General features: G+C 41.0%; 1 protein-coding gene across 1 annotated transcript in view; it reads left to right on the forward strand.

Annotated features, from left to right (window-relative positions):
* Positions 1 to 3,298: 3,298 nt before the first annotated feature.
* Positions 3,299 to 25,447, forward strand: part of Lancl2 (LanC like glutathione S-transferase 2) — a 51,517-nt gene continuing 29,368 nt past the window's right edge. The window contains exons 1-2 of the mRNA XM_085691182.2: positions 3,299 to 4,084; positions 22,956 to 23,073. Of these exons, the coding sequence (XP_085547308.1) occupies positions 3,881 to 4,084; positions 22,956 to 23,073 (322 nt within the window). The 5' untranslated portion in view covers positions 3,299 to 3,880. The remainder of the gene's footprint in view (positions 4,085 to 22,955; positions 23,074 to 25,447) is intronic.

The raw sequence follows: 25,447 nt of genomic DNA on the forward strand, positions 1-25,447 counted from the left end.
ATACATTCTTACTGAACATTTTATAATCCTTGGCAGTAATGGCTAGAGTGATGGTGAAAAGGAAGAGAACCACAGGAATGCTGTGACCAGTTCACTTAGAGAAACTGACCAACCTGAGCATGGACACTGACCAGCTTACAGGGCTGTCTCCTGTTTCCACTTAGTCCTCAACATCCTCTGTTCCCCCTACCACATTCCCCCTCTTTTGATGTTTAATCTTCGTATCAATAGCATCACTTTAGTTTGAATTTTAATAGCATCATAATAGGTGACCACCCTCCCGCCATGACCTCTATAAGGCTGGAGGGAAATCTGTGTCTAAGGAGACAATGTAAGGTAAAACCAAGCATCCTTCCAGAATTGAAAGCATCACAGAAAGATCTTAAATCCCTCAAAAGTTGAAAATCATTTTCTAAATAAACTGTATGGGTTTTAGCCATTTTAGCTTTGGACTGCTATGTGGACCACTCTCCCTTAGCTTGTGATCTCTTCTATGATCTTTTAATCATTTATTTGGACAAGTAGTTGTTTAGATGTTATTTATAGCTCTGCATCCATCAAAAGATAATATCGGTTGTCTTAATTAACAATTTGAGTTGAGGGTATGACCTTCCTTCTTCCTATGTGCCCTCTAGACTGTTTGATATTTATTTGAGGAGGTATTGTGGGTCAAAACATATGCACTTTTATCCTTTGGTGTTGATACAGAATACATGATTTTATTATGCCTACTAATTTTAGAACTCTTTCCTCATAAGACAAAAGAGTACGGTAATATCCTGTCCTGGCAGAGTGATGGAATGTGTGAATAATAGAATTACAGAAGGAAAACTTGTTGTCTACAAGCCACCATTGCTGGATAAGTTACCTCCTCCTTTCCCCATACTTTCCAGCTCACAGCCAATAGCATACTCACAAGCCTAGCTACAGCCCCCAGGCCTTAGAGCCTTCTTGGATCATGAGTCACCTTTTCCGGGCAAATCACTTCTTCTCTCTCCTATAGTCGCTATCATGTGGCTATTTCCACACCCACAGGCTCAACTCCAGGCCCACAGCCCACAAACCACGTTTGTTCACAAGCTGCCTTTGCTTGGCAAGTCGTTTCTTCCCTTCTTCCTCCATCACTTCACCTGCTGCCATCTCCAGACCCACAAACTTAGTTCAAGATTATTGTATCACCTCATTAAAACAGACAATTATATTCCTTTGGGGGAATGGTATGTCCCGCGAGGCTTCGGTGTTCTGGAACACAAAACAATGACTTATCTTTATGCTTCCAGTCTTTGAGTGGGGTGAGCTAGGCTAGACAGGGGCAACAGCAGGATACCTGAGAGGATTTTTGGTGAGGGTCCAGTGATGATGGTGCACCAGAGGCCTTGTATCAGACCAGCGAATCACTGCAATGAGAACTTTGTGGGTGGAACTTATTGGACAAAAGGGTACACTGTGTGACACACTGCCGCCCCCGGTGCCACTAGGATGAATGAATAGGTGTTGGAAAGACGGACAGGTGAGGTGGTTTTGGTGTTTGTTTTGAACTGAATTTTTTTGTGGTGTGGTTTCTTTTGGGGGCATGCTTTGGAGGATATAAACGGACAGGGAGGTGAGTGGGACTGGGGCGCATGTTGTGAAATTCCCAAGGAATCAATAAAGAATTATGTTGTAAAAAAAAAGGAAAAAATATAAAACAACAACAACAACAACAAAAACTCCACATGAATTAAGGAGGGAAAGTTGTAGGGGAGGGACTAGAGAAGAGAAAGGGGGGATATGCTACCTTCATGCTGAAGGACAAACTATCCATTTGTGAGACTCCCACGGGGATAGTCTAATGATGACATATTTAATCCTGTTCTCCCAAATTAATCAAATTGTGATTCTTTAATCATATCCTATATACATGTTATAAGTAATGATAAAAATTAAACATAATTAACAGTAAAGCATGAAAACCGGGAGTAGGCAATAACAAGGAAAAAGACCCCATGCCACACCTGTAAGCTCTGGGGTGTGACATGGTCATCAGATACCCAGACAGTGGTAGACAAAATAATGACAATTAGGGATATTTATATCTAAAGGGCAACCACAAAAGCTAATGGGATCTTTTAAACATTGAAACAAAGCCAAGCTTTACTTCAATATTATTTGGAAAACAAACCCCAGATGTAATCACCGTGTAAACTACATGCAGCCTGAAGGCTTTCCCCATGAGTCACAAAATAGAAGGCCAAAACCTGGTGCCAGGCAGAAGAACTGTCTCCCAGTGATTCCATAGTTGCGAGGACTTGCCAGACCACCTCTGAAGACAGAGAAATAGGCACTATGGTGGGCCGGACCACACCCGGACCTGGGCTGCTTACCGAAGTATACAAATTTCTAGTCTACCTCTTAAACCTAAGCCTGGGTCAGGATCTGAATAGTTGGGTGTGTGTGCGCGCGCGTGCGTGCACGCGCCTGTTTGAATTTGTCACTGGTTCTCTTTGCCCCTCTTTCCCACTTTTCACTGTTGTCTCTTAATTGGATATTGAGGCTGGTGGCAGAGCCTAGCTAGTTGGGGCTGCCGGGGTACAGGGGCTAACTCCTACAACTCTGATCTAAACTTTCACGACAATAGAGGGGAGGATCACATATATGACAAAGGACGGACATGAAAACCTAAACCCTTCACTTTACTCCATTCTGAGGCCAAAGGTGCGAGTGACTGAAAGTGACTGAAATCTTTGCTCTTCGTAGTTTTCCATCATGTCACCTTGGCATTACATTAATATGTACCTTGCTTGGACTCGGGGAATTACACAATTAGGCTGCTCAATGATTCTTGTGTGTGTGTGTGTGTGTGTGTGTATGTTTTTTGTCTACTATCTTGATTTCGCCAGGGGGCAGAAACATTTTGACACCAAGTACTAATGTTTATTACATGAAAGAAATCTGAAATAAGATATTTCCTTAAACAGATTTGGTTCTAGGTAAACAGTGCAAAAAAACACAGAACCAATAAAGGCTGTGGTTCTGTATTATACATTGTGATTATAGAAATGCAAAGATCTATTTGCTTGGGACCTCTTTGACACCCATGTTATTCTGTGGTCAATTATGTTAATTACGTGATCACGGAATTCTCTGGTCTATAAAATATTTAGATGATTAATAAGCATTCTTCCATATTAATTCTCATTACCAAAGATGTGTATTTACTCAAAACAAAGAGCATGAAAATAAAACATAACAAAACAAAACCAAGGCCTGTGGCTCCTCCTCCAAGCAACCCCCCTCCCGGTGGTGATGAATGGGAGGGACTGTATGCCCCCTCCCTCGGGAGGCTATCCTTTCACTGTTTTAGGCCGTTTTGAAATTCTTTCTTTAGAAGAGATATTTTTTAAAAATTAAACTAAGCAGCTGCTGTTCCTGTGAGTGGCACACCACAAGGAGCCGAGGACACGGACGGGCGGCAAGGCTGGGCTGGTGAAAATGCAGTCCGTTTGATGGAGTGTCTGAAGATGCGCTTTTCCCCGGTCAGAGAACCGCTCACATTTTGAATGAACCCATCCATCTTTACAGGCTTTCCCTACCGGAACGGGAGCTTCGCGGGAGAGCGCTTTTTCTCTACAACCTCTCGGAAGGACATAGCCACCGGAGAGCCGACGGTAACTGGGAGACTTTGCGGGTCTGCGGGGCGGTCGGGCAGGCTGCGAGCGGCTGCTGGGAGGGCGTGACGGGCGAAGGCTGGAGGTTCGCGCCGGCTGCCCGCATCCAGATGTGCAAGCCCGCCGCTGCCAGGGAGGCTTCGCCGCGCAGCCCCGGCCTAAACGCCTTGCAGGAGGTTTGTCCCTGCTTGCGCGCCGTGCCCTGAGCTCTTAAGCAGGGAAAGCGCGCGGACATGGGCGAGACCATGTCAAAGAGACTCAAGTTGCACCTCGGAGAGGCGGAGATGGAGGAGCGGGCGTTCCCTAATCCCTTCCCAGACTATGAAGCCGCCGTCTCCGCAGCGGGGCTCGCCGCTGGAGCTGCGGAGGAAACGGGCCGTGCTTGCCCTCTCCCCACCACAGACGACCCGGGCCTGCCTTTCCACCCCAACGGGAAGGTGAGTTTGTTGCCAGGGCCCTCACCAGCGGTTGGGAGGGTGAGACCACCTCTGTCAATGGTAGCGTCCGGCGGCCACGCCCTGGGGTGCGATGACGTCATCGGCGTGCGTCCCGTCTGGTGTCTGTCCAGCAGAAGAGGCTGGGAAAAGGCGGCTGGGCAGTGGGTTCGAGATCTGATAGACATTACTTGGGTCTTTTTGCCACTGAAACACTCTGATGGAGCACTTTGTTGTTCCTTGGGACTAAAAAGTGAATTTATTGTTGGTGTTAGTAGATTTTAATCACACCTGTCTGTGGTCACACCCTTACTTGGAGAAGGGCTAAAGTCACACCTTATTCAATCTTTCTAATTAATTTTTTCTTTTTTTTGGTTTTTCGAGACAGGGTTACTCTGTAACAGCCCAATCTGTCTTGCAACTAGTTCTTGTAGACCACGCTCGCCTCGAACTCACAGAGATTCGCCTGTCTCTGCCTCCCGAGTGCTGGGATTAAAGGCGTGCGCCACCACCTTCCAGCCTTAATTTTGTTCTTTTAACAATTTCATACATGTACGTAATCCATTCTGGTTGCCCCACCCCACTTTCGGCTCCTTACCCTCTCTAAAGCTACCTCCCCTACTAATCACTTCCTTCATGTTTACATATTGTTTATTTGTTTGAGTCTCCAGTCAGCCTGGGCTTGACCATCTGTGTGAATTATCCGTTGGAACCCGGTGGATTCTCTAGGGTACACAACTGAAGACAATGGCTACTCCTCTTCCAGAGTCAGCCTGATAGTTCAACATTATGGGTTAGGGTCCCATGAGCTCCTTCCCATCCATGACTGGTTGTTGGGCGGGCCCTTCTTGTGCACATCCAGTGCAAATAATTAGCAATTCAGAGCTCACGGTTACATTGATTGTGTCCTGTCTTAGAGGCTAGCATTTTCCGCTTCTTCCCTATCTTCTGGCTCTTGCATTTTTTTCTGACCATTCTTCTCCAATGTTTCCACATCTTAGAGGGTGTAGTACAAATGGCTTGTTTAGGGCCAAATTTTCATCTGTTACTTGTAGTACCCAAAACTGCTATGACTATCTTAAAGCATTATTTATTTATTTTTTTATTTTTGAAACAGAATCTCTCTGTGTAGCTCCTGGGTGGCCTGGAACTCTCAGATATCCACTGCCTCTGCCTCCCGAGTGCTGGGATTAAAGATGGGCTCCATCGTGCTCAGCACATTAGGTTGTTTTTTTATTTCTAACTTTTGAGGAATCTCTAGGTTGGTTTCCAAATTTGTTGCACCAGATTACACTCTCCCCAACATTGTAAAAGGATTCCCCATTTCTCCACAACCATGCTAGCACTTGTTATTTGTATTGGTGATAGGCATTCTGACTGGGGTAAAATGGAATTCTAAGGTAATTTTAATCTGCATGTCACTCTGCATTGCTGAGGCTGTTGAACCCTTTTTAAAATGTTTGCTATTTGTAGTACTTGTTTTGAGACTCTTTTTTTAGAAGTTGCATAGGCACCTCTACCTTTTAAAAGAGTCAGTTTGTGGAAGTGTTTTTCCTGCATGTGTACCATGTGCAAGCCTAGTACTGAGGAGGTCAGATGAGGGCGCCAGTTCCTCTGCAAATGCAGTTTTTGACACTTGTGAGCAAATATGTGGGTGCTTGGACCAAACCTGGATCCTCTGCAAGAGCAGCACATGCTCTTCCAATCCTACGTAGCCCTTAAAAATTTTTTTTTTGTTGTTGTGTGTTTTCTTGGCACTTAGGGTAATTTTTTTTTTAGTTTGTTTTACTTTTTAGGTCTTTGTATGTTCCAAACACTAGACACTAATCTTTTTGAATGTATAGCTGGAAAAGATTTTCTCCTATCCCATGGGCTGTCATTGAGATCCATCCCGTTTGTTGATTGTGATCATAATGCCTGTGTTGCTGGAGTCCTATTTGAAAAGTCCTTACCCATGCCTGCACATTGAAATATACTCCCTACGTTTTCCTCTGATAGTTTTAGAGTGTCAAGCATTATGTTGAGGTGGTTTTGTGCAGGAGACAGGTAAAGATCTAGTTTCTTTCTTTTGAAATTTGATACCCAAGATTCCCAGCACTGCCATGACCTGCACAGCTTTGGGACTGATTTTGTGGAGCAATGGGGGAATGAAGAAACAGCAGACATATTACAGAAAAGGTGAGACCTGGAGAACTGATCTCATCAGCCCAGACTTGGTTCATGTATTATGTAGAGCTTAGTGTGGAGGTGATGTTAGGTCTCAAACCTGGGACAAAGGCTGAGATGCCTGTTTAACATATCAAAGTGGACACTGGCCACCAGATTCTCCCTGTAGCGCTCAGTCCTTATCTGTTACAGGGCCATCCTGTAACATATCCTGGCTGGCATACTCCACCCTCTACCGCAAACTTCTCTAGCCCAGGGACTGGGCTGCCCTTCCTTATATAATCCAACCATTTTGGTTACCCAGCCTTTTTCAGCTACTCCCTTTTGGACCTCCTGGCTGCTGCACCTGGCTCCCCCCTCTCCCCTCTCTATTCCCCTCCCCTTCAACCCATATGGTCCAGTTTAGGGTCATGGCCACTCTGGGACTCTCCCAGGTGTCCCTGGCTCTGACTATGCTCTCCCATGTATCTGTAATAAAAATTTCCCTCCACCATACCTAGGAGCAGTCATGGCCTTTCCTTTCTTTCTTTAGTGGGTTTGTTATATAGAGCTGAGTGAGGAGGTGGGTTTAGTATATGCCTCTGGATGAGGAGGTGGCTGGCTAGTCTTTGTTGGGATTCCCTGCAAGGAATGGCTTTGAGGTTACAGCCATTCAGGGAGGAAGATGTTGATCTTTGCAAATGCTGTCAACATCCATTCTTGGAACTGGGAAAGCTTTGCCAGTTCCCTGATTCTGTTGTGGGGAAGGGTATGGAGTCCTTGATATGGCCCTGGTCATGTCAATACTACATACCCCCTGTGAACTTAATCTGCTTCCCACATGACCCCATTTGTTTAAGACGCCCCTTTTTCCAGTGAGATTTTGGCATTTTTTTTTTGTCAAAAAAAAAAAAAAAGAATCCTAAAACTAAAAAACCCAAACAACAATAAGAAGCCCAGGTAGAGGAAGTAGCATGGTTTTCTCCCTGAGTTCTCTGTTACACTCCACTGGTCTACATGTCTGTTTTGTCCCAGCACCATGACATCTCTATTAATATGGCTCTGCAGTAAAATTGAAATCAAGTGTGGTGTTGCCTCCAGTAGGCCTCTTTTTGTTCAGTATCGGGTTGACTGTCCTGTCTTGTTTGTTTCTATATGTGCTTTAGCATTATGTTTTTTTTTTATTACTGTAAAGTATTGCTTGACATTTTGATGAGGATTGCATTGAATCTGTAGATTGCTTTTGGTAAGATGGGCATTTTCACAATGTTTATTTTCCCAATCCATATGCATGGGGCGGGTAGTCCCATTTTCTAGTATCTTCTTTAGTTTCTTTCTTTGGGACCTTATTAAAATACTGTAGAGGTATTTAGTGTGCTTGTCTAGATTTATTCCTGGGTACATGCATGCCTGGCCTGTGTGTTTATGCGTGTGTGTGTGTGTGTGTGTGTGTGTGTGTGTTTTGTGACTGGGTTTAATTACTTGGTTTCCTTTTCAGTATGTTTGTCGTTGGTATATAGGGAGGCTACTGATTTTGTGTGATAGATTTGTATACTGCTACTTTGCTGGAAGTGCTTATCAGCTCAAGAGTTTTTTGGTGGAGTCTCTATCGGTCTCTTTTGTATAGGGTTTCATCATCTGCTAACAGAGGCACATTTGGCTTTTCTTATTGGTGTCCCTTTATTTCCTTCTCTGTCATATTAATCCTAACTAAGAATTTAAGCACTGTGTTGAAGAGGACTGTAGGGCACAGGGGTCTTTGTCTTGTTCATGGTTTTTGTGGGAATGCTTTGAGCTTTTCTCATTTAGTTAGATGTTGGATATATATAGCTTTGAGGCTTCAAAAGCCCAGGTCAGACACAGTCTCCTTGTTTTTCTACCTTCTGCCTGTGGATAGAGTGTGAGGTCTCAGCTACTGCTCCAGCACCATGCCTGCCTGCCAAGATCTCTGCTGTAATGAAAAACATACTAACCTTTCAAAGTGTCACCAACCCCCAGTTAAATGCTCTTGTAACTAGCCTTAGTCATGATGTCTTTTCGCAGCAGTAGAACAATAATGAAGACAGTGTCATACTAGCGTTGTGATTGATTATGAGCTAGAGAAGAAGCGAAACAGAAGTTATGTTGCCCTTGAAAATGAAAAGGAGACATTAGAAGGGGAAGGGTCAGATACTGTGAAAACAGTGCCTGGCGTAGTAGTTTCTCTCTGTAACACTTTTAGTACTTGACAGCTCTTTACCTGAAATCACTGTGTCCATCTGGTTCAGAGCTACTGAGCTCCAGGAACTGGTTATGGTAAGTAATCCAGTAGCTGTGAAGTGTAGATGGCTTTCTAGCTAGCAGCGTCAGTTTTATGTGATATTTTGTGGTATCAGGGGAGGAAGACTGCACCAAGTTTGATGGAGGAAATTAATGTAAAGGATTGCTATTAACTATAATGAGATTGGTGTAATGAGAAATGTCTCATAAGGAGTAAAGAGAACTCTGGAGAATATAGGAATAGCAGACATGAGGAACAGCCTGTACTGCAAGGACTGGGAGAGCACATAAGGCTTTGGGTAGCAGTTATCTGATGCTGGACTATAAATTACCCTGAATTTAGCAACTTTTAAAACACTTATCTCACACAGTGTCTGAAGGTGAGGAATCCAGATGCTCATAATATTGCAATTAGCTGTGTGGTTCTGACTCAGGGCTTGTCACGAAAGTGCAGTCATTCCAGAGCTCAGTAAGGTAAAGATAATCTTACCTCCTTCAAATAGTTGTTGGAAGGTCTTACTAGCTACTGGCTGATGGCTTCAGTTAACTACGTTTTTTCCCCCTTTTATATATTTCTCTGTCTCTGTCTCTGTCTCTCTCTCTCTCTGTCTGTCTGTCTGTGTGTGTGTGTGCACACTTACACACACACACATACACGCCGTGGTTCTTTCCTTCCACCATGTGGTTTCTGGGAATTAAATTCAGGTTGCTGGGCTTGGCAGCAAGTGCCTGTACCAACTTACCCCTCTCACCATCCCCAAGGGCTCAGTTTCTCACCACACAGGTCTTGCTAAGAGCTGCCTTCATGACAGAGCAGCTAGCCTCTCCTGACAGCGAGTGGTCAAGGGGAAACAAAACGCTGAAGCATGTTCTCACAGAATGTGAGACTGAAGAGTAAATAGGGCCGTTTTTGAAAGACTGGATTAATCTGAAGAAAAGAATGAAATTAGAGAAACTTTTACTTTGTATTTGTAATTTGATTGTCTTGAACTATTGGAAATGATTTATTTATGGCTACTTAATTTTCCATACCTTAAAAAATTAATGAATTCTCTTCCATTTTAAAATGTATTTGATGTCTTAATTATAAAAATATAAGAAAGCTGGTCAGTGGTGGTGCAGGCCTTTAATCCTAGCACTCGGGTGTCAGAGGCGGGCGGATCTCTGTAAGTTCAAGGCCAACCTGGTCTACAAGAGCTAGTTCCAGGACAGGCTCCAAAGCTACAGAGAAACCCTGTGTCGAAAAAAACCAAACCAAACCAAACCAAAATATAAGGAAATCAGTACTTCTCAATTGCCAAGAGAATGTAATTTAGCCCAAATGAACAGTTGGATATGTGAGCCTCTAGCTACCCAAGTGGCTGAAAGCAGAAAGATGGCTTGAGCTCAGGAGTTAGAATCCAAGCATGAGAAACTTAAATGAGATTCTATATCTTAAAGCCAGAGAAATTGAAGTACAGAGTGAACAAGAGTAGTGTGTGGGTGCGGGGTTGTGGATGGAAGGGTATTATCTATAATCCTTGACAGAGTGCGGGTTGTGTCAAGTGCATCAGCACTAACTGGATATTTGTTAGGAATGCAGCTCTCACCCCAAACCTAAGAAACTATAATCTCCTTATTCTTGTGAGGCACATAGGAAAAAATATTTATCTTGAATATTTTTCAAGACCATGACTGGGGTGACTTGTATGCTTAAGAACCACCCAAGTCTATATGCCCTTCCCACCTCTGTCCTTTTGATACCATCGTTGTGTTGTTGAATAGGGTTGCAACTGATTCAGCCACAATATGACTGACACTTCCGGGTTCCAGGGCCATGCACCTGCCGACAAGTCCTCAGGCAGAAGTGCCTAGGCTGCCCTTAAAAGCTAGAGGCACCATCTTCAGCACCCCCCATCTCTCTCTCATCTGTCTCATTTCTAACCATGTGCCCCTCATACGGTCCTTTGCCCCGAGACACTGAGTTGGGGAACCTGTGCCCTCTGAATGCAGATCCACAGCTCTGCACTTGACACCATGGTGTGAAGCTTCCAGAAGGGGAAAAAAGGAAAAGAAATGTGTATTTGGTGCTGGAGGGGGCAAACTAACTGCACCAATGTTAAAGATTCTATCAGACCGAATGAAATGATTGAATTTCAAGATTTTGAAGAATTAAGATGGTGCAGACAGGAGACAAATTGTCTTGGCCTATTTTCACTCCCTGTGAAAACTACTTACAGTTCCCATCTGTATCTGACCTAATAATAACCAGTGACTATCAAAACCTTACAATAATTTTCACCAGTTCAAAAGCTGAGAATGTCAACAGCATCTGAACTTGATTTGGTTTTCCCTGTTTTTGCCCTAACCTGCCCACCTATGGCTCCCACTAATGCATTTGTAACTGCTTTGATTTATAACTTCCTTCATTGTATACCCAATAAAATTCTCATGTAACTATTTTCACAGTGGGACATGGTGTTTGGGGGGACCTGAATCCATGTTCCTGGTCACTCACATTTGGCAGCAGAATAAATGCTCTCCTATTCCCTTTGAGGTGAGAACTTTGGTTTTGAATCAGTAGTTATGATTCCCAAATGTGGGATCCCAAGGACAATCTATTTTCAGTGGGGGATTTACTGGGCTTGGTATCAGGGACCAATATCTGGCATGCCTCCTCAGTTGAGTACTGGTGAGTTCTGCATGGGGCTCAGCACTCCCTTGTTTGGTTGGTGGTCCATGTGCTAATTGTGAGGTAACATAGGATCTCATTGGTTCGCCTTCAAAATGTTCCATTGAAGGAATTCATTTTGTTTGCTTTCTTTGAAAGCCTTTTAGTGTCTGACCATTCCATTTTCTCCTCCAGCCTTCTGAAATCATTCTTGTTTGATAATTTGCTAGCAGTCTATTTTTTTCCTCTGGACACGCCTCCCATATCTAATCTGAAGAAAGGGGAGACAGGTCCTGAAAAACAGATTGTTATACTAGTTGAATTTGATAAATGCTTTAATTCAACTCACAATTATTTTTAAAGGGAAAATCTAATTAAAGATAACTTGAATTTGTGTTTCCCTTAATGAGTATTTACTATTGACTTATTTTGCTCATTTTAACATGCTGTTCTAGGCAATACAATTTTTAGAAATATCATAAATGGGAAGACTGATTTAATTGGAATTTAAAATCATCTAAAGTAATTAAACTTGGTCATTTACAAAAATTAATAGGACTTATGTAAGTACATCTAAGTTAAAAGATGTTAAATACAGAAGTAATTAAAAATTTTAGAGGTTACGTCAGAATTAAAACATTCTAAGAAATCTGTTGTCAGATTCCACTTCTACCCTTCTCTGATCTTGTCCCTTGCTTGTTTATCTCTAAACAAGAAAATTCTGTGTCAAAGAGAAGGGTTTTTCTGGCTTGTTCTTGATAAAACCTAGAAGGAATCCCTTTCTACGTGAAAACATTCCCGTTTGTAATGACAACGCAGGTGATTAACTATTAAACAGGGATGATGATCTAATTTAAATAGCAGGTGTTCTGGTTTGCTTTCATGATAAAACACTCTGATTAAAACAGTTTGGGGAGGAAAGAGTTTGTTTAGCCGGCATTTGCAGGTCACAGTCCATCATTGAAAGAGTTAAGGCTCCAGCAGGAACTTGAAGCAGTAACTATAATGAACAAGCTGCTTGCTAGCTTGTTCCCAGGCTCATGTTTGGCCAACTTTAATACCTGCCCAGGGAATGGTGCTGCTCACAATAGGCTAGGCACTTCTGCATCTGTTAACTGTCAAGATAACCCTCTGCAGACATGATCTGAGTACTCTTTCAAGTGAGAGACTCCCTTCTCTGCTGATGCTAGACTGGGTCAAGTGGCCAGTTAAAGCTAAGTATGACAACACGCTTCAGCTCTGATCCCTTTTCCCCTACAAGCTTTCTTATGTTTTAGAAATAAGATAATATGAAATTTCTACTTTGTTTTACTTTATTCTGATGAGAAGGTCTCACTGTGTAGTCTTGACTGACCTGGAACTCACAGAACTCTACTTGCCCCCTGAATATTGTTAGCGCTATGATTAAAGGCATGTGCCACCACATCCAGATGCTTTGTTTTATTAAAAAGTACATTCTAGGGCTGGAGAGATGGCTCAGTGGTGAAGAGCACTGACTGTTCTTCCAAAGGTCCTGAGTTCAATTCCCAGCAACCACATGGTGGCTCACATGTAATTACAGCCATCTGTAATGAGATCTGGCACCCTCCTCTGGCATGTGCGCATACATGGAGGCAGAATGTTGTATACATAATAAACAAATAAATCTTTAAAAAAAATTAAAAAAAAATAAAAAGTACATTCTAAGTGTGTTGAGAGTCCCATGCACTACCAATTGAGCTAGCTGGGTACCTTCATGGTAATTGTCTTTGTCATCTTGTATCCTAAGAAAGAACCGAGTAACAAAATCATTTTTTGATAATTACAAATTTTAAAGGCTCTTGAGCACTATGCATTAAGGTATGTATATATATGTCTATATATTTGTGTTTTCATATGTATGTGAATTATAAACATTTTAGTGAAATTTTTACTGTTGCTTCCTCTTTTGAAGAATAAGTTTTATAAGATCCTTGTATTTGGCAAGCTGCACTAGATACAATTCTAAAACATTAAAGAGAAAAAGGTGATTTTACACCTGTTTGAAATCTTATAAAGCTCGTCCTAATGTGCTTCATTACATAAAAATATTACTTTTCTATTGCATATATTTGGGATGGCAGCTTACATAAACAGAAAACCCAAAAGTAAGTAAGATACACATATGCATGACTTTGGTTCTGCTTTTTAGTCAAAATATGGACTCAAATAAAAGGCAATTGTGTTGGCGGAGGCTGCTCGTTCATTCCCTGCCGCCCAGATCTGAAATGATCGCACAGGAAACTGTATAAACTAAAACACTGTTTGACCTATTAGCTTAGGCTTCTTATGAACTAACTCTTACATCTTAAATTAGCCCATTCCTATTACTTTTTATTTTATCACAAGGCTCATGGTTTACCGATAAGGTTCTGACTGGCTGCCAGTGTTTTTCCCTTTTGGCAGCTACATGGTGTCTCCTTGTCTCTGCCTACTCTCTCTCTCTCTCTATATATATATCTATTTGGATTTCCCACCTGCTTTACTCTGTTAAGTCATTGGCCAGAAGCAGTTTCTTTATTAACCAGTGGCAATAAAGCATATTCACAGCATGCATCACCTTCCACATCATCATTGAATTTGAAAACAAGAACAATTTCTAATTGGCTATTATAATATGACTTAACTCTTTAGCATATAATTTAAATTTACTTTAAAAAATCCACACCTCTGCCAACAAATTGTATCTACATTTTAAAACTGTTGGATATTTAAGAGGTTATTATAAACTTCCTTAGTTTTTGTTTAAATATAATTATTAAGAAAAATGTTTTATAACGGTTCTAAAGAACAATAATGAAGAAAAGGAATCATCAAGTAAGAAAAAGATAAAAAAAAAGTTCTAAAAATATTTTTGGTAAAGTCCTGGAGAGACTATGGATACAAGGGATATACCCTTGTATAATAAAGACAATTTACAGAAGGCACACATCTATAGCCAACATTAAAATAAATGGAGAGAAATTCTAAGCATTTCCATTAAAATCAGGAACAAGACTAGGCTGTCCACTCTCTCCATCTCTATTCAGTGTAGTACTTGATGTCTTGGCTAGAGCAATAAAACAACTGAAGGAGATAAAGGGGATACAGATAGGGAAGGAGTCAAAGTATCTGTTTTGCAGATGGTACGTTAGTATACATAGTGACCCTAAATCTTCCACCAGGAAACTTCGGCAGCTGATAAACACATTCAGCAAAGTAGCAGGATAGAAAATTAATACACAAAAATCAGTAGCCTTCCTCTATACCAAGGACAAATGAACTAATAAGGAAATCAGGGAAGCCACCTTTTACAAAAGCTTCAAAAATGTGTTTCTTGGGGTAACTCTAACAAAACAAGTGAAAAACTGGTATTTATAAACCTTAAGACATTGAATACAGAAATTGAAGAAAATATCAGAAGATGGAAAGATCTCTCACGCCTATAGAATGATAGGATTAATATAGTAAAAATGGTCATACTACTGTGTACTCAGTGCAGTCCCCAGCAAAATTCCAACACAATTCTTCACAGAACTTGAAAGGATAATTTTCAGCTTCATATGTAAATATAGAAACAAAACAACAAAAAAACCCTCAAAATCAACAACAGCAAACAAATAGGGCAGCTTGAACAATCCCGAATAATAAAAGAACTGCTGGAGGTGTTGTCATCTCTGATCTCAAGTTGTACTGTGGAGCTGTTGTAAAAACAACAGCAGCAACAACAACAACAACAACAACAACCAACCAACCAACCAGCACAGTATTGCCATAAAAACAGACAATGTAGATCACTGGAATTAAAGTCCACATACCCATGGACACCTGAGGTCTAATAAAAGAGCCAGAATACACACTAGAAAAAACACAGACTATTCAGCAAATGGTGCTTGTCAAACTGGATGGCAGCATGTAGAAGAATACAGATAGATCCACACTTATCACCCCGTACAGAACTCAAGTCCAGATAGATCAAAGATCTCAACATAAAGCCTACTATACTGAATCTGATAAAAGAGAAAGTAGTGAATAGTCTTGAACTCACTGGCACAGGAAAGGACTTTCTGAACAGAAGGACATCAATAGTACAGACACTAAGAATAGCAATTAATAGACAGCATCTCATGAAATTGAAAAGCTACTTTATAATAAAGGACATCATATTTTAGACAAAGCAGCAAGCTACAAAATGGGAAAAGATTTTCTAAATACACATTAAATAGTATGTGCTAAGTATCTAAAAATGTATAAAGAGATTTAAAAAATGGACATCAAGAAGACAAATAATGACATTCTGCCATACTCATAGATCTGTTTCTTGCTTAGCCATTAGAGAATCCTCCTCCTGCAGCAGATGGAACAAATACAGAAACCCACAGACAGACAACATGCAGAGAGTGAGAGATGTTTTAGGGCTCTCCCCCATCAAATCCCACCCCTTGGGACTCATGGGAATGTCACGGAAGAGGAAATGGAAAGAGTGTAAGAGCCAGAAGGGTTGGAGGACACCAGGAAATCAAGGCCTTTTAGATACGTGGGTAGCACACATGTAAACTCATGGAAGCTGAGGCAGCATGAACAGCCCCCTTGGGTCTGCACCATATAGGGTCCTAGAAATGAAAGGAGAAGTGGACACACGTAGTTGGTTGTTTTATTCTTTTTACTTTTTACTCTTTTCTCTTTTCTCTTTACTCTCGGGGCCTGCCACCAAGCTCCCAAATGAATCACACATAGTCTTATTCTTTCTTATGAATGTCTGGCCTTAGCTTGGCTTGTTTCTAGCCAGCTTTTCTTAATATATCCCATCGTTGCTCTGGGCTTTTTCCTTTTCTTCTGTATATCTTATTCTCTCTCTTACTCTGTGACTGGCTGGGTGGTGGCCCCTGATGCGCCCTCCCCTTGTTCTCTTGTTTCTCCTTCTTCCAGATTTCTCCTATTTATACTCTATACCTGCCAGCCCCACCTATCCTTTCTTCTGCTTCACTACTGGCCCCTCAGTGCTTTATTAGACCATCAGGTGTTTTAGACAGGTAGAGAGTCATAGCTTCACAGAGTTAAACAAATAAAGCATAAAAAAAGCAACACACCTTAAAATAATACTCTACAGCATTTCACCTTTTTATCTAAATAAAAATAAAATGAAAGGTTTTAACTTTAACATAGTAAAACTATTTACAACAAAGCAGTTATGTAAGAATTAATTTATAATAGTCAGTGTGTTTGCATTTAGCAAATTTAGAGAAAAGACTACATTACCTATCTTATCCTAGTGAACCCAAAGTTTTACACCTTTCTTTTATAATTAAAAAATTGCAAATATAACTATCTAGTCTTCGACTCCATCCAATACCCCAGAAGAAATTAATATTACCTAAGTAAACAGGAAGTGCATTGCAAGCAACTTCCAAGACTCCTGAAATGACAGAGATATCTGACTGCCTGGACAGCCACCCAAAATTTCTCTGCAACGTTGGGGTATCAATCTTCAGCCTACAGACTGAGAGTATCTGGCAGACTTTTCAGTGAAGCAGGAAATTTGAAGGCCTACTTTGCCTTGAATTGGCAAAGTTCAGCTGCCCCTTTCCTGTGTGTTATGCAGATTATCTGGCACACTTCTCTGTGAAGCAGAAATTTTGAAAGACTGTCCTGCCTAGCTTTTGGAAAAGTTCAGTAGTCTTTTTTCCCATGTGTCCTGCATGTCCAGTCTGCACAGCACATTGTCAGCAGTTAACGACAAGAGCAGTTTCTTTGCCAAATGGCTAATCTTGCTACAATGAAAGCAAACTCATAATGGAGTTTCTTCAATGCCCATTATTCTTTTATAAAGTAAATTTGTTCTGCCAGGAGCAGATGTGTCTCATTGTCATGGAAAACCATAGTGAGGTTAACAAAACAAAACATTTTAAATGCCATATTCCGTAGGTCTTTGAAGTATTTGTAAACCTTTTATCTTTCTAAAATATACCTATTTAACCATGAAAACATACCAAATATGACTACAAGCACAATACCCCAAACAAGAGTAGAAACATATACAGTGTAACAAAATTAACTTTAAATTTATATCAATATATCAAAATCCATGCTAATGCAAAATATCTGAGATTAATAGTTGTCTTTTGCTGGATGGTGGTGGTGCACACTTTTAACTCCAGCAGAGGCAGGTGGATCTCAGTGAGTTTGAGTTTGAGGCTAGCTTGGTCTACCAAGCGAGTTCCAGGACAACCAGGACTGTTACACAGAGAAACCCTGTCTCAAAAAATAAAGAAAGAGAGAAAGAAAGAAAGTTATCTTTTTATTTTATTTCCCTATAGTTCCCTAAATATAACAAACATTCATGACCCATCAAATAACTAAAGGCCATTCATACCTCCCCCCAACTCTTGGGAATGTGGACATAATTTTTTCTACACTGGTGCGGGAGAATTGTCTGTAATCTGTCAATCATGTTTTAAATAAATGCTGATTTGCCAGGCAGGAGGTGTAGGTGGGAAAACCAGACAGGAAGTGGAAATGATGCAAGGAGAGCAGGAGAATTCTGGGGAGGAGGAAGTTGATTGCTCCCACTCCTGCCCAGATCACCGAAGCAGCAGGATGTGAGCTGCCCCACTGAAAAAGGTACTGAGCCACATGGCTAATATAGATGAGAAAAATGGGTTAATCAAGATGTGAGAGTTAGCCAGTAAGAAGCCTGACCTAATGGGCCAATCATCTTTATAACTTATAGAGATCTGTGTGGTTGATTTTCTCTGGGGCCTGCCGGTTGTGGGGTACCAGGCAGGGATAGAAACACAAACAAGCAGGCCAGGCCTTTTCATGTTACACCACACTGCTTCTTTCTGTCTGTGGGTAAAGTTATCTTTAGGGTTCCTGATAACATTTGAGATAATGACCACATCATGGGAAGAACAGTGGTTACCTTTGTTGATAGATATCACCTGTCAAATTTCTGTGGTCTCCTTTGATTAAATCAGATCCATTTCAACCTGGAATAATTCCACAGCCTCTTCTTTCCTATGGAAACAAAATTCCAAAGCAATTTTGATTTCCATTTGAGAAATACATTTTTTTTGACTTTTTAAAATTTAAGATAGTCCTAAAGTATCTAGGTTGCTTCAATTTTGCAGTCCTGTTCACAATTCCACATCTTCCAGTATATATCTTTTGCTCATCATCATTCAAAAAATTCAAAATAAATACAGTAACATACAGGATCCAGAATTTCTATGTATTTCTCATCTTTATGTGGCTTTTTCTTTTATATTACTTTTATTGTCCCTTAGAAAACGTTATTTTTAAAAATTCTGTCTCTCTCTCTCAATCTCTCTCTCTCTCTAACTGCCTATACCCATCTCCTTTCTTTCTTAAGCCTACGTACTTTGTAAAACACACAGGAACCTGTTTAGAGTTTTTCCAGTCGGGGCCTCTTATTGTGCCTCTTCCAGCCTTTTGGACCACAGGTGCAAACTTTAGTTGTTAAGCTACACCTGGGTCCTCTGTGCCCTCTAGGAGCTGCCTCTGCCTGCTTCTCAGTTCATGAGCGCAAAGCCTAAAGCTTGTAGCCTGGTTGAGAAGATGGATTATTAGTTGAGAAAATTCCTCAATAAGATTTACCTATACATAAGATTATGTTGCCTTTTCATATGGGAGGACTCAGCCCCAGTTCATGGTGCCATCCCTGAGTAGCTAGCTGTTCATGGAGTTATTAGAATGAGCAAGCCCTGAGGAACAAGGCACTAAGCTGCACTCCTCCATAGTCTCTGTGTCAGTTCCTGCCTATAGTTTCCTGCCCTGCTCGGGCTCCTGCTCTGATTTCCTCCTGTGATGGACTCTGATGTGGGAGTGTTTCTGATGGTCACACTGTTTTATTACCCCAATAGAAACCCTGACTTAGACAATACATCTAAATATTTGGAGCTGGGATCCAAAGATGAGAAAGAACATGCAATATTTATCCATGTAGATCTCAGTTAGCTCACTAAATTTAATATTTTCTGGTTCAGCCACCTATCTGCAAATGTCACAGGGCCATTTTTATTTATAGCTGAATGGTAGTCCATTCTGTTTATAGATCATTTTTTATTGTCCATTCATTAGTTTAAGGACATTTAGTTTCTTTTCATTCCTTAGCTATTTTAAGTATAGTGGCAATGAACATGGCTAAGCACAGTGTTTATAGAATAGGGTGCTGAGGCCTCGGGGCATATGCCAAGAAGTGGCATAACTGGGTCATACGGGAGATTTATTTTTAGCTTTCTGAGATTTTTCCACACTTTTTCCAGACTGGCTGCACCAGTTTGCACTCCCACCAGCTATGGCTGAGGGTTCCTGTTTCCTTGCACCCTCTCCAGCTTTTGTTGTAGGTGGTTTTGTTGATGTTAACCATACTGCCTAGGGTAAGATGAAATCTCTTAAGTTGTTTTGATATACATTTCCATAATTGTTAAGAACAATGAACATGTTAAAGATATTTCTTAGCAGTTTTTATTTATCCTTCTGAGAACCCTGTTCAGATCCATAGCCCATTTTTCAATTGTTTATTTTTCTCTTTGTATTTAGAGTTCTTTGTACATTCCTGATTTTAATCATTTGTCAAATGTGTAGCTGGCAAAAAGTCTCGCACACTTTGTAAGCTTATTTTTTGTTTGATTTCTTGTTTCCTAAAGAGCCCAGAAACTTTTTAGTTATATGAGGTTCCTCTTGTCAGTTGTCAGCCTTGATTCCTTGGCAGGTGGAGTCCTATTCACAAGTCCTCTCCTACACCTCTGGCTTGTAAGGTGCTGCCTACGGCGTGTTTCTGTGTATATGCTTGTGTGTTTGTTTCTTGCCTAGAGGTTAAGTCTAGGTTTCACAGTGAAGTCTTTGATCCATTTGGAGTTTGGTTTGTGCATGGTGCATAGGTTTGTGCATAGGGCCTAATTTCATTTTCTACTTGTGGACATACAGTCTTCCCAGACCCAGTTTTGGCAGATGCTATTTTTTCTCCAGTGTATGCTTTTAGCGTGTTTGTCAACTATCAGATGACTGTAGTTATGTGTACACAAGTACTATTTTGTTCTATTGGTCTACATGTCGATTTTTCTGCAATATCATGGTATTTTTACTACTATAGTTCCGTAATTCTGTATCTGGAATGATAATCCCTCCAGCATTGTTCTTCTTGCTCAGGATTGTTTTGAATAAGTGTTATGTTTTCCTTGCATTCTCATTGGCATGTGCTATCATTTGCTTATTGATTTTGGCCATTCTGACTAGTGTAACATGTAATTTTGGTTTGCATTTCCCTAGTGGTTAAGGATGTTGAACATTTAAGTGTTTCTAAGTCATTTGTGTTTCTTTTTGGAGAACTCTCTGGTTAGTTGTGTATCTCATTTTTAAATTCAGTTGTTTCCTTGATGTTCACTTTTTCTCTGTATAGTTTAGATACTAACTTATTAAATGAATAATTGCTAAAGTTATTTTCCCATTCTGTAAGCTGCTGCATTGTCCAAATGCTGTGTAGAAGCTTTTCAACTTTATGAAGTACCATTTATTAGTTGTTATTATTAGTGCCAGTGATGTTGGTGTCCTGTTCAGAAAGCCCTTTCCTGTGCTAATGAGTTCAAGACTTTTCCCCACTTTCTCTTCTATCAGGTTCAGTGTATCTGGCCTTATGTTGAGATCTCTGCTTCATCTGAAGTTGAGTTTTGTGCAGGGTGATCAGTAGAAATTCATTTGCATATTTGTGCATGTAGGCATCCTATTTGACAAGCAACATTTATTGAAGATACTGTCTTCTTTTTCCCCAGTGTGTACTTCTGCCTTCTTTATCAAACCTCATGTCCGTTTTTATGCCAATACCATGCTGTTTTTATTACTGTATCTCCACAGTAACATTTGAGGTCAAGGATGGCAATACTTCCAGCAGTTCCTTTATTATTCAGGATTGATTTAGCTGACCTACATTTTTATGTTTTCATATGAAGTTGAAAATTATTTTTTAAAGTTTCCGTGAAAAAATACCTTGAAATTTTTATGGAGACTGGATTGAAGTTGTAGATTGCTTTTGGTAGGGTAGCTGTTTTTACTAGATTAATTCTACCTATCCCTGAGCACAGGGGATCTATCCATCCTCTGGTGTCTTTTTAGTGGCTGTCTTTTTGCACTCATTTTGCACTTTTTCGTCCTCAGGAATTAGTTAGTTGGTTGCTATTTGTTAGGTCTCATTTCCTCTTTTAGGTGGGTATGTTTGTGATGAAGATTAGGCTGCAGTATAGTTGAGCTGTCATTTTCCATGTTCAGACTGTGTTCAAGGTACCACACTGTATTACTAGACCTTCCCCTAGGGTAACTTACTGACTCCAGCAGTAGGACCCCTGAATGCATGACATCCAGCACGTTCTTTTTCTACTTCCTAGAAGTATTTACTCACTGCCAGGAGTTCCTCTGGGATTGACAATCCCATACTTATATTCTCCTTTTCTAAGAACTGTTCCGGACCAGTGTCCATGTGTTGCTCCATTTCTGGTCTTTACTCCTGATTTGGTTTTGGCTCTGCTCTGTCTCTGGGGTTCAAACTTTTTCTGGGAGGTGCTTCTATTGGAATTGCATGTGAATTCGTCTTACCTTTCTGAATGAGTCCCTGGCACTTCTATAGTCAGTATGGAAATTATGTTGTAGAGAAATTGTTGGGTGTTTACTTGTAGATAGGTGGCAATGGTATAGTCTCAAACATCAAAGAAACCTTTGTTCAAGGGGCACTGGTCAGTGTGAGCCAGGGGACAGGTTTTCTTCTCATGGGGCTGTTTCAATGGTGTATGGACTGGGGAAACTCAGGCTGCAGGAAAGCATTTCTGGTCTCATGGGCTTGATCTGATGATATGTGGAAATTAATAGGTGAGTGGGTACACTGTCTCTGGTCTCACTGGGATGTCCCAAGTGCATGCGTGAGCTCGTAGCATATGTCCTAGACCTTGCTGAGGTTCTCGAATGGCATATGGGTTGAAAGAACCTTGAAGGTGTGTGGATGTGCAGTCCCTGACCAAAAGGGGATAGTCTGAGAGCGGGCGGGACAGTAGGAAGCCTTTATTTGTTTTTTGTTTTCAGTGTGAGGTGGGGCCTGGCAGAGCCCAGGACAGCCTTGAAATTATGCAACTAAAACTGACATTGAACTCTGTCTTTTTGTCTCCACCTCCCCAACACCAGGATGACAGGGAAGTGCTACCATGTCTGCAGCTTTGGCTGCTGTATTTCTTTAAGAATCATGGCAGGAAGGCATGCTCTGGGCGAGTGAGAGTTTGAGGTGGCTTGTCACATTGAGAATGCACTCACAAACAGGGAGAAGAGTGTTGGCATTAAGCTGATTCCCTTTTTAACTTAGTTACGGAACCTAGTTCTTGGGCTGGTGCCCCCCCCCCCACATAGGGTAGGTTTCCTCAGTTAAACCTGTTTAGAATTGCCCTCACAGGCACACTCTTTGGCATCTCTCTTAGGTGATTCTAAATCAGTCAAGTTGACAGTGTGAATTAACTATCACCCAGATTTTCCAATGTTTTTCAAATGACCGAAAATGTTTGTGTAGTCAGATAATCTTCTGTTTTTGCTTTCTTTTATTCTCTGTCTTTGATTTCTGTGAATTATTCTTTGTGATACTGTTTATGAGTGGTAACTGATATAAGGCATTGTTTCATTAAAACATTAATTCCGAAAAGCCAGAATAGCCTCTGGCCACCTGAGAACCAAATAAGGTCATTTTTGCTATTGTGTCCAGTGCAACTTTCCACTGCTTTAATGATGTTCTCTTCTTGTGCAATTAAATTTATTTCTTCCTTTGATTTTTAGATTGTTCCTAACTTCATAAAGCGTATCCAGACCAAAATCAAAGATCTTCTACAGCAAATGGAGGAGGGACTGAAGACAGCGGACCCTCACGATTGCTCTGCGTATACTGGTTGGACAGGTGGAGTAGTAGCCTCTGTGTTCTGTTCCAAAACTGTGGTATATAAGCCGCGACTTTGACATTTTGTCTATTTTAAAATGATGACATTTATACCCTTGAAGCTTAGTTTTATTATGAGCTGTTTTGTAGGGTTTTTTTTTCTGAAGAAATACTGTCTGAAGGTTTGATCTTTAATATGTAGTATTTTTTTACAACATATCTCATGTACAGCTACGCAAATGTGTGGCAATAAAAGGCCTACCTATGATTTACTTTGTTGGTTTTGGTTTGTTGTTACATTTTCTGTTCTGACAAGTTGTGAAGAAATGGTGTCTCCAGTCTCTTTCATAAATGACTACCTTGTTCGTTATGTTTAATTTGATCCAAATAATTTAAAGTAGTTTTATATATATATATATATATATATATAATTTTAAAGATTTATTTATTTGTTTGTTTATTACATCATTTAAATAAAAATTTGTATAATTCAGGACTAAAAAGGTGTGGTCTCAAAATTAACTTGCCTTAACTAATTTTATGTTTTTGTTGTCCTAGCACAGGGATTTTTTTTCTTCCTGGTTCTCATGATCTATGATGAAGGAGCTAAGATGAGATACACAGAGTATAGTTTAAGGAATAGCAAATGTTTATGGCAGATTAGAGTTGACCGCGTTGTGAAGGGGGTGAATGTGGGTAGTGGCACAGAGACCGCTCTGTACTGTAACCATTAGTAAAGGGTCTGAGGGCACAGTGAACCAAGTGGACGGTGTGAGGCCTGTTTTAGGTCAGATTTTTACTATTTTCAGAACAGATGGCTTTTCCTGTTCAGGGTATTGCCAGTCTATTTGGACAGACTATTGGAGATGGGGACGTGGAGCTATTTTTGTCCTTTCTGAGGCTGTCCGCTAGTAATCCTACTAGGTGTGGGGCTCCTGGAACAAGGTTTAGATAGCTGTCTGTGCATGGCATGACTCAAGTCTCATTCTTTTGACGGATAATTAGTTTTAGACCTTGATTGTACAAGTTCTAGGTTAGGAAGTGGTCAGCTCCAATGTGCTCCAGACCTACCCTATCTAACTGGCTACTTAACACTACCAGATAGAACATTTTCGTAGCTGTATGAGTTTTGTAAAAGAAGATAGACCTTGTTCTCTGGAATTACAGTGAAGTTTGATTTACATGCTCATAATTCACATACAAATTTAGAGACTTTTCTTCTTAGCTTTTTTTTTTAAGTAATTTTATAAAATTATAAAAGTTTCCATTTACACCCCTCTTCCCAACACCCTCCCACTCCCCCCACTCCCTCTCCTCCTCCCTCTTTGTCCCTAAGGGCAGTCAGGGTTTCCTGCCCTGTGGGAAGTTCAAGTTCCTCCCCCCTCCCTCCAGGTCCAGGAAGGTGAGTATCCAAACAGACTGGATCCCCAAAATCCAGTATATGCAGAGGAAACAAGTCCCAGTGTCATTGTCAATGGCTTTTCAGAAAGACTCCGGGCCAGCCACATTCAGAGAATCCGGCCACATTCAGAAAATCTGGTTGGATCACTTCCTCATTCAGTTGCAGTCCAACTGGCCTTGGTAAACTCTCATTAGATCCGTCCCCTTGTATCAGTGGGTGATAGCATCCCTCGCAGTCCTTATTTCCTTTTTCATTTTCTTCGTCCTTCTGCTCCTCATTTGGACCTTGGGGGGCTCAGTCCGGTGCTCCAATGTGGGTCTCCGTCTGTATCGTCATCCATCGCCAGATGAAGGATCTATGGTGATAAGCAAAATATTCATCAGTATGGTTATGGGCCAAGGCCGGTTCAGGCACCCTCTCCTCTGTCCAGAGAACAATCTGGGGATCTCACCTTGGACCTGGGATCCCATATATAGTCAAGTCTCCTGTAAACCCTAAAATGACTCCCTTAGTTGAAATATATTCTTCCCTGATCCCATATTCATTCTTCCTCCACCCCCCCCCCCCGTCCCGGTCAACCGAGCTTTCCCCATTCCTCCCCTACTCCCTTCTCTCTAACCCTCTCCCCTTCCAACAACCCTCCCACCCCCCCCCCCCCCCCATGCACCCGAGGTTACCTGGGACTCTTGACTATTTCCTACCTCCTGGCGGATAGCTAAATAATCTTCATCAGGTTCAGCTTCTTATTTAGCTTCTCTAGGATCACGAATAATAGGCTCAAAGACCTTTAATTATGGTTAGAATCCACTTATGAGTGAATACATACCGTGTTCCTCTTTTTGGGTCTGGCTTACCTCACTCAGTAAAGCGTTTTCTATTTCCATCCATTTGCATGCAAAAGTCAAGATGTCACTGTTTTTTACCGCTGAGTAAAACTCTAATGTGTTTATGTTCCACACCTTTTTTAACCATTCTTCTATTGAGGGGCACCTA

This window comes from Myodes glareolus, chromosome 6 (genome assembly GCF_982192425.1).
Source record: "Myodes glareolus chromosome 6, mMyoGla1.1, whole genome shotgun sequence".
Lineage (NCBI taxonomy): Eukaryota > Metazoa > Chordata > Mammalia > Rodentia > Cricetidae > Myodes > Myodes glareolus.